Consider the following 17,480-nt stretch of genomic DNA (forward strand, 5'->3'; position numbering starts at 1 on the left):
AGGCTTTCATGTCCAAGAAATCATTGCCAAATCAAATGTCACGATACTTTTTCCCAATGTTTTCTTCAAGGAGTTTTAGTTCTTGTGTTTAGTTTTTTCCTTAATTTCTTTCCATAAAAGAATTTATGGAAATTAAATAAAGAGAAAGGATGTGTCTCCTGTTTTTATTCCTAGTTCATTAATCCATATGGTTCTGATAAGCCATTCTTGTCAGGTTCTCAGTTCTAATATTTCTCCTGAGGGCCAAAAATCATACAACCTCTGCATTACAATGTTAAGTGCTAAATGACTTTTGCCTAATTCTCAAGTCACGCCAGAAAATCTGAAGTTGTTTCCCTTTCAAAAAAAAGATAAAATGCACTGATAAAATGACTCCATTTTAAGTTTTACAGCATACTGGCTTTCATCACTTTAAAAGGAATCCTTACATTTAATATCCTGTTACCATCAAAGTGGATCTTTAGAAAAAGATCTCTCTTTGAGGGCCTTCTATGTTTCTACGATCAGTAACAAAGCTTTCTGAAAATAAAGCCTTTAGCATGAATTTCCAAGCATTGTTCAATCAATGAAAAGCTATAATAACAGGAAAACACAATTAAAGTACTGTGAGAACTTCAATCTTCTCCAATGAACATTCACTGTTATTTACTGATAATGCATCTTTACATACTTCAAGGTTATCACATTGGTTCCACATATATATACTTCCCAAGCAGACCTTACAAAGCTCAGAGGCCCAGAGACAAGAAGGAATTTCAAGAAGTAAACCTAGAAACTCCCAAGAATTAATTAAATAGAGTATACTTACATACTTACTAGATATTTCTGCATCTTCACAAAATAATTCATTCAAATACCTGTAATACCCAGTTCATTTCCCTTACTATAGATCAGTGACTTGACCCTACCTACATAAGGAAAATGCAAAAAATAAGAGAAAAAGTAAAAAGGAAGTTTGCTCCTGACAGCCATTTTTTTCTTTCCCCTCCTCCAGAGGCAAAAATAACACTTAAGAGCTAAGGCCTCTGAATATAATGGGGGCTGGAGTTGGTCATTTGTTAATTAACAAAATGCAAGGATACATTTCAATCAACTCTTTCCTAAGGGATCCAAATTGCTATCTATCCTTTTGATTCATGTGTCTGTCATTTTTTTCCTGCCCTTACCACCCCTATATTTTGATGGTCCCCTAAGCTGTACAGGTTTTGTTTTATTTCACCTGTTGGGGGTAGGGTGGAGGAGGTGAAAAAGAGTTTAAATTAATTGTGCTAATTTGGAGGATCTGAAAAAGAGGCAACTCTATTTATACATCCTCAACCAAAACTATCTGAAACCATTCTCTTCAACTGAATCGTGGATCACTGGGAGTGGAGTGGAATAAGTCTAGGCAGTCAAATCAGCCTAACCAACCCTGGCTTCCCAGGAAGCACCAGGTATCTCACACAAACTATCCTCACATTCAGTATAGCAGAATACTGGTATTAAGTGTTTTATTTATTTATCAGTTACTGATAACATCTGTTTAAAATACCTTTCTCACAAATTGACAGTATACAATAAAACTAGGGGACTTTAACACCCCACTTACATCAATGGATACATCTTCCGGAAAGAAATCAACAAGGAAACAATGGCTTTGAATGACACCAACAGTGGCCTAGAACAGATGGACCTAACAGATATATACAGAATATTCCATCTAAAAACAGAATACATATTCTTCTCAAGTGCACATAAAATATTCCCCAGGATAGATCACATGTTAGGCCACAAAACAACTCTTGATTTAAAAGACTGAAATCATGGGGCACCTGGGTGGCTCAGTTGGCTAAGCATCTGTCTCTTGGTTTCGGCTCAGGTCATGGTCTCAGGATTGTGGGATTGAGCCCTGTGTCAGGCTCCGCACTGAGTGAGAAGCCTGCTTGGGACTTTCTCTGTCCCCCTCCTTCTTCTCCCCCCCCACCTCTCTCCCTCTAAAAAATAAATAAATAAAAATAAAATAAAAAGCTTTTATGCAGTGAAGGAAACCTTAGAATAATGAAAGGCAACCTACAGAATGGGAGAGGATATTTGTAAATGATGTATTTGATAAGAGGTTAACATCCAGAATAGATAAAGAACTCATACAACTCAACAGCAAAAACAACAACAAAAACCTAAACTAAACAGAACAATTAAAAAGTGGGCAGAGGACCCAAACAGACATTTTTTTAAAAGATTTTATTTATTTACTTGAGAGAGAATGAGACAGAGAGAGCATGAGAGGGGGTAGGGTCCGAGGGAGAAGCAGACTCCCTGCCGAGCAGGGAGCCTGATGTGGGACTCGATCCCGGGACTCCAGGATCATGACCTGAGCTGGAGGCAGATGCTTAACCAACTGAGCCACCCAGGTGCCCACCAGACAGACATTTTTTTAAAGAAGACAAACAGGTGACCAGAAGACACATGAAAAGATACACATCACTAACCATCAGGGAAATGCAAATCATAATCACAACGAGATATCTCTTCATACCTGTCAAAATGGCTGAAACCAAAAAGACAAGAAACAACAAATGTTGGCAAGGATATGGAGAAAAGAGAACTGACATGCACTGTCGGTGGGAATGTAAAATGGTGTAGCCATAATGGAAAACAGTGTGGAGGTTACTCAAAAAATTAAAAATAGAAGTACCATACAATCCAGTAATTCCACCTCTTGGTATTTTTCTGAAGAAAATTAAAATATGAACACACTGGAATGTTACTTTTTAACCTCAGAGGAAAAAAATCTATCTATCATCCCTTCCTTCCTTAAGACTTTGTAGGTATCTCTGGTTACCAGCTGACTTATTTATGCCACAGGTGTTAACTAAATCACCTCTAATCTCTCCCCAGGGTGACTGCATTAAAAAGAAACAAATAAAAATTTGTGTATATAAGTGTGTATACATACATATGCACTCACACACACATAAGATAATAGAAGGGACTTTCAGTAGCCCATATCTCAAATTATACCATGCAGACTAACATCTTCTTCACAAATTTAAAGTGATCTCTGACATACAATGGAAATGAAAATCATAATTATTATATTCTATTTTAACCTTCTGTTTCTCTCACTTCCATATCTCTACCTGAAAGAGAGAAAAGGAAAGAGAGGAAGAAATGAAATATTTTAAACACCCCCTTCTAAAACAACTGCCTTTCACCAAAGTTGCAATGAAGAAACAGAAAGACTAGCTAAACTGAGTAAGAGAAGAAAGAAGGAAAATAATAGACAAAAAGAATTAATCATTAGTAATTTACCACTCTTTGAAATAGCACTTCCAATTTTTAATAAGTATGTATTTAATCAATATGCTACATACCTGTAAGACTGCATTCTCACTAAAAGGCATTATCTTATTTTTACTCTTTTGCTCTTGTGGATCCTCTCTGAATTTGAACACAAGCTGAATCTCAGGAGAAGGTGTGCCTAGAATGAAACATAATCATAAATCACTTGCAAGTTTTATTGCTCTGCTCTGACAAGGACTCCATGATTTTACAGAAACTACAAATGTCATTAAAAATTATTTTGTAAATTATAATTTCCTAACTGCCAATTTTATATATCAATGTTTTTAAGTTATTAATTTCAAAGAAACACATGTACTATATTGGAATAAAACAATACTTGATATTTGTTTCAGGTTGAATGAATGCAAAGGATACATAGAGACAATATAAAGACCTAAACCTCCCTACAGGGAATACTTTCTTCTTTTTTAATTCTATGTGAGGTCATTTTTAAAAACTCATAATGCTGGGGCACCTGGATGGCTCAGTTGTTAAGTGTCTGCCTTTGGCTCAGGTCATGATCCCAGGGTCCTGGGATTGAGCCCCGCATTGGGCTCCCTGCTCCGCAGGAAGCCTGCTTCTCCCTCTCCCACTCCCCCCTGCGTATGTTCCCTCTCTCGCTGTGTCTCTCTCTGTCAAATAAATAAATAAAATATTTAAAAAATAAAAAAATAAAAATAAAAACTCATAATGCTAGTATATAATCCAAAAACAGAGTTGTATTTTTAAGATGGGAAAGTGAGCTCATATTTTAACTTTTCTTCCCTTCCTGGTTCCTAAGAAGAATCCAAAGAAATTAGTTGTTTTTTGAAATTCGTTTTAAAAGAAAATCTGAAGCAGCAATGAGAAAAAAGGAAATATACCCACTACAGGTCAGAAGATGAGAATGGATTAAAGGGAAACCAAACATTGGTAAACAGTATGTCACTCTACATGGGAAAAGGAGCGGCTCCTTCAGAAATAACTATATGGATTTCTTCCATGAGAATCTCAGAAAACCACCCAGCTCAGAGCAAATCCCACCAACCAAAGATGAAAGAGGGTACACTGGAAGATCTCAAGGGGTAGTCTCCTACTTCACTGAGATTGCTATTTGTTCCAAAGGAGCTCAGAATGAATGCTATAGCCAGTTACTTTGTGTAGGAGGAAATTTTCCCTACCAGATAAAGAAATGTACTAAAAGCTAAGGCTGATAAAATAATGTAGTGATGGTACATTACTAAATATAGTCAAATAGAACAATGAAACAAAACAAGTAGAAAACAGACCTATATATATCTGGGAATTTAATATAAAATAATAATGGTATTTATTTTTTTAAATTTTATTTATTTATTTGACAGAAGGAGACACAGCGAGAGAGGGAACACAAGCAGGGGAGTGGGAGAGGGAGAAGCAGGCTTCTCACCTAGCAGGGAGCCCGATGCGGGGCTAGATCCCAGGACCCTGGGATCATAACCTGAGCCAAAGGCAGACGCTCAAGGACTGAGCCACCCAGGCACCCCAATAATGGTATTTTAAACAGTGACAAGATGAATAAATATAACAAAGGTAACTAAAGGTAAAAGAAAAACCTTTATGGTCTTGTGGTAGGTAAAATATTTCCAAGTTTGAAAAAACCAAGAAACCCCAGAAGAAAAGACTGACAGGTTTTACTATATAAAAACTTAAGGGCACCTGGGTGGCTTAGTCGGTTAAGCATCTGCCTTCAGCTCAGGTCACGATCTCAGGGTCCGGGGATCGAGCCCCGCATCGGGCTCCCTGCCCAGCAGGGAGTCTGCTTCTCCCTCTCCCTCTGCCTCTGCCCTTTCCCTCATGCCATCACCCCCCCCTCACCCGCTCATGCTCACTCTCTCTTTCTCTCTCAAATAAAATCTTAAAAAAAAAAAAACCTAGGGATGCCTGGGTGGCTCAGTCAGTTAAGTGTCTGCCTTCAGCTCAGGTCATGATCCCAGGGTCCTGGGATGGAGTCCCACATTGGGCTCCTTGCTCAGCAGGGAGTCTGCGTCTCCCTGTGTCTGCTCGGCCTGCCACTCCCCCCACCTGTGCTCTCTCTCTGACAAATAAATAAATAAAATCTTTAAAAAATAAAAAATAAAAATTTAAAAAACCTTAAAATTTCTGCATACAAAATATATCATGAATAACATCAAAAGTTAACTAGGGAACTGAATGAAACTATTGCAACATATATATGACAAAGTTTTATTATCTTTAATATATAAAATGGTCTTATAAACCAATAATAAAATAAGAATAATTTAGGAGACAAATAAGGCAATTCACATACACAAAAACTATGAATACTCAATATTAAAATATGTCTAACCTTGGTATTCTTCAAAAATGCAAATTAAAATAATCAGATACTTTTTATTTAGTAGTTTGGCAAAGACTGAATATATCCTTTGTTGGATCTAAAGGAAAAAGCCATCTTTTTTAGGGGTAATATGTGTCAAGATCTGACATGTGTCCATCCTTTAAAAACAAATCTAATTTTAGCTAGTTATACTAAGGAAATAATCAGAAAAGCAGGCAAAGGTATAAATATTAGAATATTCACATTTATTACAGTACTGAGAAATACCAAAAATATTATCAATTCATTAAATAAGGGTACATTCATACAGAATAACATGTAGCAATTTAAAAGGTTGAGGAAGATCAGTATAACAAGGAAAGAAATATATTTAACACAATACCAATTATGAAAAAAGATATTCATAATGGCATACAAAAATCTAGAAAAATATATAAATACTAAATACTGGCAATTGTTGAGAGTGGAATTATAGGGAAGAGTAGGGGGTGGGACCTTACACTTTCTACATTATATAATTTTGTATTTAGAAAATTTTTATTAATAATTAGCAAAAGTAATAAAAGTCTATCAATTTGGAAAAGGAAAGAAAAAGAAGGAAAGCAAAGAAAAAACCTGGTTGGAATACTAAAACATACCTCTTACTTCTTCCTAGTGGTACTTTATATAACATAAGAGCACATTCTGGAAACTACTATTACACATTGCCTCTTCCAACTACATGTAGGAAAAATCCCTCCAAGATGAAACTGCAACTTGCCTTTGGAGTACTAAGTAAGATGATGTAGAGTGAAAAGACTCTGTGAGCTTATATATAACAGATCTTTGTGGTGTTTAGGAAATTTTTCTTTTTTTCCATACCTATTTCCAGACATCCTTGAAAATAAAAAATGGTTCACAAGAAGAAAGCATAAAAGGAAATAACGTACCCCTTAAACAGCTACTGCAAAATTTATCTTTTGGAACAGTGATGATCAGTGATACGTTTTTCTAGAAGCATTTAAAAACTGACCTAGAAGTGGACTCAGGAAGTAGAGAAAATTGGTAGGTAAAAGGTACTTTCAAAAAATATATATACCACATATCAGTGAAATCATATGGTATTTGCCTTTTTTCAGTCTGACTTCTTTCATTGAGCATAATACCCTCTCGGTCCAACCATGTTGTCACAAATGGCATGATCTCATCCTTTTCATGGCTGTATACTATTCCACTATGTACACATACCACATCTTCTTTATCCATTTGTCTATCAATGAACACTTAGGTTACTTCCATATCCTGGCTACTGTAAATAATGCTGCAATAAGCATAAGAGTGCACATATTTTTTTGACAGTGTTTTTTATTTTCTTTGGGTAAATACCCAGTAGTGGAATTACTGGATATGTTATTACTATTTTTAATTTTTTGAGGAACCTCCACACTGTCTTCTATTGCAGTTGTACCAATTTACATTACCACTATCAGGGCACAAGGGTTCTTTTTTTCTCTATATCCTCACCAACACTTGTTATTTCTTGTCTTTTTGATTTTAGCCATTCTGACAGGTCTAAGGTGATAACGCTTTGTGATTCTGATTTGCATTTCCCTGACGGTTAGTGATACTGAGCATCTTTTCATATATCTGGTTGGCCATCTGTATGTCTTCTTTAAAACAAATGTCTATTCGGGTCCTCTGTCCATTTTTTACTTGTATTGTTTTTTAGGTATTGAGTTATATAAGTCATATACATTTTAGAAATTAACCCCTTATCAGATATATCATTTGCAAATCTCTTCTCCCATTAAGTAGGTTGCCTTTTATTATGTTGATGATTTCCTTTATTGCAGGAAAGTTTATTTTGATGTAGTTCCAATAGCTTATTTTTGCTTTTGTTTCCCTTGTTTTTGGAGACATAACTAGCTAGAAAAATGCTGCTAGGGCCAATGTCAGAAAAATTACTGCCTGTGTTCTCTTCTAGGGTTTTTATGGTTTTAGGTCTTACAATTAAGTCTTTAATCCATTCGAGTTTATTGTTGTGTATGGTGTAAGAAATTAGTCCAGTTTCATTCTTTTGCTTTTAGCTGTCCAGTTTCCCAGCACCGTTTCTGAAAAGACTGTATTTTTCCCATTGCACATTCTTGCCTAATTTGTCATAGATTAATTGACCCTAAAAGTGTGGGTTTATTTCTGGGTTCTCTATTCTGTTCCATCAATCTTTTGTGCCAGTACTATACTGTTTTGATTACTACAGCTTTGTAGTATACCTTGAAATCTGGGATTGTGACACTTCCGGCTTTGTTCTTCTTTCTCAAGACTGCTTTGGCTATTCAGGCTCTTTTGTGGCTCTATACATATTAGCATTTGTTCTAGTTCTGTAAAAAATGTTGTTGTTGGTATTTCGATAAGCATTCATTGACTCTGTAAAGTGCTTTGGGTGACATGGACATTTTAACAATATTAATTCTTCCAATCCATGATCATGGAATATCTATTTGTGTCAGCTCCAACTTCTTTCATCAGTATTTCATAGTTTCCAGAATACAGGTCTTTCACCTCCTTGGTTAAGTTTACTCGTAGGTGTTTTATTCTTTTTGCTGCAATTATGAATGGGATTGTTTTCTCAATTTCTCTTTCTGCTGCTGTTATTAGTGTATAATAAGCCAGACTAAGAAAGACAAATACCATATGATTTCACTCATACAGGGAATCTAAAAAACAGAACAAATGAATACACACACACACACACAAAAAGCTAAGCCAGACCTAGAAATACAGAGAACAAACAGATGGTTGCCAGAGGAGACAGGGGTTGGGAAAATGGACAAAATGAGTGAAAAGGAGTGGAAGATACAGGTTTCCAGCTATGGAATAACTAAGTCACAGTAATAAAAAGCATAGCATAGGGAATATAGTCAATAATATTGTAATAACACTGTATGTGATAGATGGTACTAAAACTGTGGTGAGCCTAGCATAATCCATAAATCACTATAATGTACACTGAAACTAATATAACATCATGCATCAACTATACTCAAATTTAAAAAATTAAATATATATAAACATACCAAGGATATTTGGTATTTCATTCTGAAATAATCAGACTGGTTATTAAAAAGTACTATTCACTTTTGTAAATAAACAAGTTCTAGGGTTAAGCTGGAAATTTTTGTAAGGAGAAGAGCTATCTGGGTGTCACTTGCGTATCTCTGAAGGCCTCTCTAGGAGTCATAAACATCTTCCAGAAGTTATAATTCCCTTTGCTATCCTTATAGTAATAGACCTTAGTAGACCTTAGGGTCTATTACAGATGAGTATAAGAAACTAATTCTGTGTAAAGTTAAAAACAAAACTAACCATAAAAGGAGAAGCTGACAGAATAATAACACTTGGCAAATTAAAGGAACTACTTAGTGAAAAAAAATTATTTCTCACCTTTGTACATTCCACTTATACCAGGATGGAGACTGAACTCAGATCTAAGAGATGTGTCTTGATCAAAGAGCAACCTTTCAAATACCAAAACAGAAGATACAGATTATGTTTCCTAAACATAGACTAACAATTTAACCACAATTTTTTATTACATCTAAACTTGCTAAAATTCTTAGTTACACCACACTATTAATATCTATACCAAAATACTTTTTCAGATGTGTACCCTTTAATTAAAAATTTATATAAGATGAAATATAAAGACTTATTTATATGGTCAAGTTTATTTTTATAATACCATGTTATTTCTGAATACTTGGGAATAAGGAATGAATATCAATATAGTTTCTGAACAGAGATGAAATGAGATGATTTGAGGAAACAGTGCTGGTCGGTTTTCTCCTTCACATTTGTCTATACCACAGAGAATTTGAGATTAAAGTCCCAGGACTGAATCTGAGTGTATATTTTCAGAATACAAAATGATAGAATTCCTTCAGATTTTGGATTCACTTCTTTGTTCTAAGCAGCACCAAGGTAATAAAGAGAGAAGACACACAGTCCATGCCCTCAAGAAGTTTCAAATCCAGTGATAAATACAAAACTAAAAAACAGCAATGATACGCCATGGTGAGTATGCTAGTAGGCAGACTTAAGTGTTTATCTTTTCTGTTTAAAAAAAAAAAAAACCCTACAGAATTCAAAAATAGGCAAAGGACTTGAAAAGAAATTTATCCAAAGAAAATGGCTAACAACAACACAAAAAGATGCTCAACACTACTAAATATTAGGAAAATGCAAATCAAAACCACAGTGAGATACCATATCACATCCATTAGGTTATGATCAAAAACAAAAAACAAAAACAAAACAGAAAATAACAAGTGCATTGCTGGTGGGAATGTAAAATGGTACAACCACTGTGGAAAACAGTATGGTTGTTCATCAAAAAAGAGATCTTTAATCACCATTTGATCTAGTAATTCCATTTCTGGGTACACAAAGTAACTGAAAGCAGAGATTTGAAGATATTTGCACACTCCTGTTCAGAGAAGCATTACTCACAGGAGCCAAAAGGTGGAAGCAACCCAAGTGTTCATCAACAGAGAAGTGGATAAACAAAATGCAGTACATACATGAAATGGAGTATTATTCAGCCTTATAAAGGAAGCTTGCCGAGTTGTGAAACACTCTGCGGAGAACCCCATGTAGCAAGAAACCAAGAAACTGGAGGCCTCCAGTCAACCATCAGAGAGAACTGAATCTTAACAAGCACTATACAGGAAGTGAATCCTTCTCAAGACTAGAGGGGCGCCTGGGTGGCTCAGTCAGTTAAGCGTCTGCCTTCTGCTAAGGTCATGATCCTGGAGTCCTAAGCTCCGCATTGGACTCCCTGCTCAGTGAGGAGTCTGCTTCTCCCTCTGCCTTTCAGCCCACTTGGGCTCTCTCTCAAATAAATAAATAAAATCTGTAACAACAACAACAACAACAACAACAAAAAGACTAGAACTAGAGAAGAATGCAGCCTTGTGAGTCTGTGAGCCTGATGACCCAGTTAAGCCACTCCTGAATTTCTGACCCACAGAAACTACAAGATAATAAATGTTTACTGTTATAAGTTGCTAAGTTTTGGACTAAGTTTTTCTACAGCAAAGGAAAACTAAACAGATTGTAACCACATTTCCCCAACTATTTGTTTTTAGTTGTTTTGTTCAAATTAAGATCCAAACAAGGTAGCCACATTGCTTTTGGTTGCTATATCTAAGTATCTTTTTAAATATATAAATTACCCACTCCCACTGCAATTTAATAGTTGAAGTAACTGGCCTGTTTTTTTCCTGCAGTCTCCCACATTTTGAATTTTCTAACTGCATGTCATTTAACATGTTCCTCTATCCCATATACTTCCTATAAACTGGTTATTAGAGCTAGAAGTTTTATCTATCAAGTTAACTGGGGGTGGGAGGCATGTGTGTACTTCCTACAGGAAATAATAAAGTATGTATTGAGAAAGGTAGTCTTGTGCATAGTCTTTCAGCCCCCCCTTCAGCCTTGGGCCTAGAACACCTTCTTACCAAGATTTAGAGTCCTCCCAGCCTGTGCTGGACTTATTACCTTGAATGAGAATACCTTTCCCAGTTTCAGACTTGGTGTGTACTCCTTTGCTGTGAAAGTCTGTGTGTCATAGGTTACCTGGAAAACCCCACCAACATATATGTCCTCTGTTGGGACAAGATGAAGTCATTCTGTGGCACAAGAGGAGTGTGTACAGACCAATGGCCTGCATCAACTGCAGAGAGTGACTGCTAGCTGTGGGAGCCAATACCTCCTACTGAAGCTGATCTTGTTTTGTCTCTTCTCTATGTGAATAAAGTAGTTCTAGCCTGCCACCACCTAGATCTTGGACTTCCAGCCTCCAGAACCATAAGAAAATGCATTTCTGTTGGTTAAGCCATCAGTCTGTGGTATTTTTATGGCAGCCTGAGCAAACTAATACACAACTAGTCTTCCCTAGCTTCCCAAAATAAGATATCATATCATATTTAGATATCATATAATATTTAGAGTCCACAATACTAGTATTATCATTAACAGTATGATTACTGAAGTTACTTTGCAATTATTTATGTCCTTGGAGTATATCTTATCTGGCACGTATAGATTAATTCTATGTTTAAAAGGCACTTAGTTCCTTTTGGTGTAATTATGCCATCAAGTCAACATATAGATTCACCTGTTTAATCTTGCTTTTTTATTTTTGCTTTTTAGAAAGTTTTTCATGCTGGCTTAATTTTGTTTTATAATTATGTAAACCATAAATGTATAAGACAAGATCTATTTAGAGAAGTCTAGTCTTGTCTAGTCTTTTCACCCATCTGTTCTCTCACTTCCCATTTTTTAAAATTGTATGGTTTATCCTTCCAATGTGTTTTTGAAAATATAAGCGATATGAGTATACATGCCATCACCCAGTCTTAGGTAAGCAGTAACATTCTATATATACCTCTTTACTTTTTTTTCTTAACAATAAATCCAGTAGATTGATCAGTCTAGGGGAAAGAGACTTTCTTCATTCCTCTTTATTAATTCATAGTATACCACTGTGTGGATTCTCACACACTTTTTAAAAAATATTTATTCATCTAAGTAATCTCTATACCCAACATGGGGCTTGAACTCACAACCCTGAAATTAAGAGTCGCACTTCCAACTGAGCCAGCTAGGCGCTCCTATTCTCAGTTTTAAAAGCTTTGTAAAAGATGATTGTGGAAGTTTAAAAAAAAAAAAATGGGGAGAGAGTAAGAAAATTTACAGAACTACTTTGTTTTCCATTCCCAAACACAAATATATATCACATATATAATCTCACATTATGAAGAAAGAACAGGTTACTAAGAAAAATAACTCACCATTAACAACAACAAAACCCGTACCTCCTAATAGTTCTCAGCACCAGCAAAACTAATAATGAAAAGGAATCCAGTCCTTAATCTAACACACCCTCTGTGAGAGTCAATGCTGGCTCCTGTTATAGGAGAAAAAGCATCTTTTTTGGCTCAATTACTACTGGCCATTACCAAGGATTGAAAATTTTATTATTCAAATATGGGTAATACCATTACTATAGCACATTTTTCTAAGAAGTAAAAATATCTAGGGATGCCTGGGTGGCTCAGTTGGTTTAGTGTCTTCCTTCGGCTCAGGTCACGATCCCAGGGTCCTGGGATGGAGTCCCACATCAGGCTTCTTGCTCGGCAGAGAGCCTGCTTCTCCTTCTGCTTGCAGCTCCCCCTGTTTGTGCTCGTGCTCTCTCTCTCTCCCCCCCTCTCTCTGACAAATAAATAAAATCTTAAAAAAAAGAAGTAAAAAAACCTATTCATCTTAATGCCCCTAAAAGTCAGAATTATTTTACTTTTTAAAATTTTTGAGAATTTTTTTTCAATCTAAAAATAACACAAAAAAGGCAGAAAGGAATTGTGGATGCTAATGGGACTGTTCTATATCTTCATTGTCGTAATGGTTATTACACAACTGTATGTGTTTATCAAAACACACAGAACTGTACATTAAAAAGAATGAATTTTGCATCTTAATAAAAAAGTGAAAAAAGTAACACGATGATGTTAATTTTCCATTAAGTAAATTTATAAATTTAACTTTATACCAATAAAAGTACCAAGACATTTTATTGAACTAGACAACTGATTCCAAAGTTCATGTGGTAAAATAAATAAGGACAGCCAGGAAAATGTTTTAAAATAACAGTAAGGAGGTAATAACCTACAGGACATTAAAATATTTTTAGATATAAAATGTTTTTAAAATGTGAAGCTAGCACATAAAATGACAGACCAATGAACAGAATAAAATCTCCTAAATAAACTCACATACATATAAGAATTTAGTATATTAAAAAGGTGGCATCTCAAATCAGAGAAAAAGATAGGATTTTTTTAAAAGAAATATTGGGACAATGAAGGAGACATCTGGAAAATAATTTAGTTGGATCCATACTTGACACTGTACTCCAGAAAAATCCCACATGAATCAAAATGTAAATTTTTTTGAATTTTTTTTTTTTTTAATTTGACAGAGAGAGAGACAGCGAGAGAGGGAACACAAGCAGGGGGAGTGGGAGAGGGAGAGGGAGAAGCAGGCTTCCTGCCGAGCAGGGAGCCCGATGTGGGGCTCGATCCCAAGACCCTGGGTTCATGACCTGAGCCAAAGGCAGACGCTTAACGACTGAGCCACCCAGGCGTCCCTCAAAACGTAAATGTTTAAAATGAAACAAAAAGTATAAAAGAAACCAAGGAGGGATTCTTTTATCATTGGGCAGGAAAAAAAGCCAATTATGAGATAAACCCAAATAATTCAATTATTAAGATTACAAACTTCCCAAGTTTGCTAAAAGACAAATTTATATATTCAATAAGCTCAATGAACCCCAAACAGGAAAAACACACAAAAAATCATGCCCAGACACACTGTAATCAAACTTCTGAGAACCAAAGATGGGGGAAAACTGAAATCAGACATAAAAAAAAACATGACACATTATACATATAAGAATAGTGATTTAAATGGGTGAGAGGACTTAACTACAAAGGGGCAGCACAAGGGAGGTTTTTTTGGAATGACGGAACTATTCTGGATCTTGACTGTGATGGTTGTTATAAGACTCACTGTATTAGTCGAAATGCTGCCTGTACAGCAAGAGCAAATATTACTGGGTGTATATATAAATGAGCCAAAAACCTGGGTATCATCGTCTCTGCTCTAAATAATTCCAACTTTAACCTGGAATCTTGCAAGAAATGCAGGATTTCAGATCCCACCCCAGAACTCCTGAATTGGATTCCCCATTTTAATGGGATTCTGGAGTGATATTTATAAGGATATTAAATTTATTTAAAGATTTTATTTATTTATTTGACAGAGAGAGAATACAAGCAGGGGGAGCAGAATTGGCGAGGGAGAAGCAGGCTCCCCACTAAGTGGGGAGCCCGATGAGGGGCTCAATCCCAGAACCCTGGGATCATGACCTGAGCCACCCAGGCGCCCCAAGGGTATTAAAATTTGAAAAGCCCTGCTCTAGGGCATGCTCAAGGGAACGAAAATCTGATTATGCTTCTCCTCCACTTAACATTTTACAAAAGACAAACGCAGGATATATGAGGCCTTACATGACCTCACCCTACCTTCCTCTCCGGGGGGACTCATCTTTCACCACTGCCCACCTCACCACTTAACACTTCACTTGAGTAAGAATTAACTATTTGTACATTCCAGCACACAACACAATGCTCTGTCCCCTTTACCCACGCATTTCCCTCAGCCTAGAACACCTCTTCTTCATCTGCCTAATTCCTAAACCACCTTCAAGCTTCTATTCAGAAGTCAACCGTACCAATCTCTAAGGACTACCTGGGCTCCTAAACCAGGCAAAGCATACTTCCATCACTGGACTATCGCATTTTATTGAAATTATCTGTCTACAAAAAAAAGAAAGAAAGAAATTATCTGTTTATGTGTCCTCCCTGGCCTGTAGGTTTCTCAAAGGCAGTGGACTCATCTCTTCTATAGTTCCCCTGGATCTAGCAAGACAACTAGCTATGTTCAAGGTTTTGATGAACTGAACTACCATCTTTTTTCGATTCTTATAAAACTATTCGTTTCCAGTTTAGTAGTAAACGGTTCCCCCATCACACATTCTTTTCCTAAAATTATGTTAACCATCTCCTAGATCAGAGCTTCCGATTGCTTAAAGCAAAATGCATTTCAGAAATCTAGACCCAACACTTTTTTTTGCCTGTACAAAAGGACTTAGCCTAAGGCTAAAAGGAAGGGGTTTTTTTGTTTGTTTGTTTGTTTGTTTGTTTTAGATGCCATAAAGCCATCTACCATAAAGCTCATTTTGTCCTAAATTGGAGGCTGGGGGGATTGTGTTTCGTTTATTTACAAGTTCTTAGCTCAGGCCTGGCTACCTCACAAGACTCGAATTCCGCCTGCCATTACACATTCATCTGGTAATAATTTCTACTCAGTCTACAAGGGCCACTCCACCTCCAGTACCCAGCACAATGGCGGGCGCCTTGTCCAAGGCCTGGCGCTAACGTTGGTCACCTTCTCCAGGGCAGCTCCTCGTCATCCAGGTCGCTCTCCGTCACTGACCCGTCTATCACAGTTTCATCACTGTCCCAGTCTGGGGCCTGGGCGCCTTCCTCCATCTTCGCCTCACGCCCGGAGCCTTGTTTATTCTCCTTCTCCAACGCCCCGCTTCCTGCGAAAAGAAAAGGCACGCTGAGGGTCGGGGGGAACTGTGAGTGAAATATGAAATTCGAAGCGAGACGCGGGAGATTGGCCTGGAACACAGTAGCAGCGACGGTCGTCGTCGGGGACGCGGTCCCGCTCGGCCCCCTCGCCGCACGCCGCCGGCAGGGGGAGCTGCGAGCCGCACGTCGCAGCCGCGTGCGGCCCCGCCCCCCAACGCCGGTGGCCGGAAGTGCCTGGCGGAGCGCCCGCCCGCTCTGGCTTTCCCGGCCGCCTGGGGCGTGGCGCCCCCCGCCGCATCCGCTTTCTGTGCTTTCTTACCTATTCATTCGCTGGGCGGAGTGACTGGGGTTGCGGTCGTGGGGACCAGAAAGGCAGCGCTGTCACAGACAAGACCGCAGTCCGAGCCTGCCTAACGCCACCGGCAGGAGGGAGACTTAGGTCACCTTACCTGCAGTGCGCCTCGTACTTGTGAGACCCAGACCTGGAAAGAACTGTCAGCTCCTGCCCGATCCGGTAGCCCCCGCTGTCCGTCTGACGTTCTGAAAACAGAATGTTACCTTACATGGGAAGAGTGTTTGTTGCAGTCCACTAAGTGCTGCCTTTCTCCTTAATTCCTTTAACACCCCTTCCTTGAGTGTCCTTTGAGGTAGGCAAGACAAACATGTTTATCCTAAGTTTATAGGTCATCAACCCATCTAACTGATGTATTTTGTATTTGTATTTTTCCCTCATTAACTCTTTAATTGCCTTGAAATACAGGTTGTGTAGAAAGAGGAGAATAAATGCTTTATTTTTTCTATATAAATTTTTAGAATGATAGTGTCTAGCAACTTCCAAGAATAGCCAATTACGAGTTTTGAATGAAGTACTAGATTTTTATATATTTGAACATTCAAAACAAAACCAAGTGACTCCATTTGCCAAGAGAGGTAGATTAAGGATGAGAACTCCTTCCATCAAGTGTTTAGTATTCACTTTGAAATCTCCAGCATCTAGCACATATTGGATCTTTAAAGATTTGTTGAATAAATGGATGGAACTAGGGTTTTCTGACTCCCCAATTCACTGCTCTTTTCTTTACATGCAATGGCTTTTCCATTCTTATCTTACAGAACAGGACCTCTCCGTGTTTTTACACCTCTCCACCTACATCCTCCATGTTTAAATCAATCCTAAATCCCCATCCACTCTCCTGCTCACCCACTCCTATGATCATCTAACTCTGTTAATTGCCAGCAATGGAAAATGCATATCCATTAAAAGGCTGGTGGGTGGCTCTAAATGCCCTATGCCAGAAGGTGACTTTGCACTAATAAAAGACTTGCTCCAGGCGTCTGGTAACTCCCTAAGTATAGAAAACTCCTGAGTCTGAAATTCAGATTCCTTTTTAAAATACTTTCTCCTTTGGTGGGTAAGAGTCAGTTATTTTTGCATCTTCAGTTCTTTTATATTGTTCAAGACAGTTGCCAAGATTCAAAGCATAAAGAAGAAATAGCAAAAATGATCCACATAAATGCCAGAATGATTTTAAAGGAAACTTTTTTTTGTTTTTATAAAATCCAAAGTTTCACTGCAGGACAGAGATAGAAGAATGACCGATCTGTGTTAGAAATCTACGGTGCAAATGACAAAAAAAAAATAC

At 37.4% G+C, this 17,480-nt stretch overlaps 1 protein-coding gene across 1 annotated transcript in view; it reads right to left on the minus strand.

The window, feature by feature from the left end:
- The window catches only part of ANKRD31 (ankyrin repeat domain 31), a 146,722-nt gene extending 130,894 nt beyond the window's left edge, over positions 1-15,828 (minus strand). Inside the window, exons 1-3 of the mRNA XM_088023646.1 lie at positions 15,689-15,828; positions 9,065-9,138; positions 3,354-3,460 (exon numbers count right to left, since the gene is read on the minus strand). Coding sequence (XP_087879772.1) covers positions 3,354-3,460; positions 9,065-9,138; positions 15,689-15,792 — 285 coding nt within the window. The 5' untranslated portion in view covers positions 15,793-15,828. The remainder of the gene's footprint in view (positions 1-3,353; positions 3,461-9,064; positions 9,139-15,688) is intronic.
- Positions 15,829-17,480: the final 1,652 nt, after the last annotated feature.

This window comes from Eumetopias jubatus, unplaced genomic scaffold (genome assembly GCF_037043125.1).
Source record: "Eumetopias jubatus isolate StellerSeaLion01/CBP00866 unplaced genomic scaffold, mEumJub1_p1.0 scaffold_5, whole genome shotgun sequence".
NCBI lineage: Eukaryota > Metazoa > Chordata > Mammalia > Carnivora > Otariidae > Eumetopias > Eumetopias jubatus.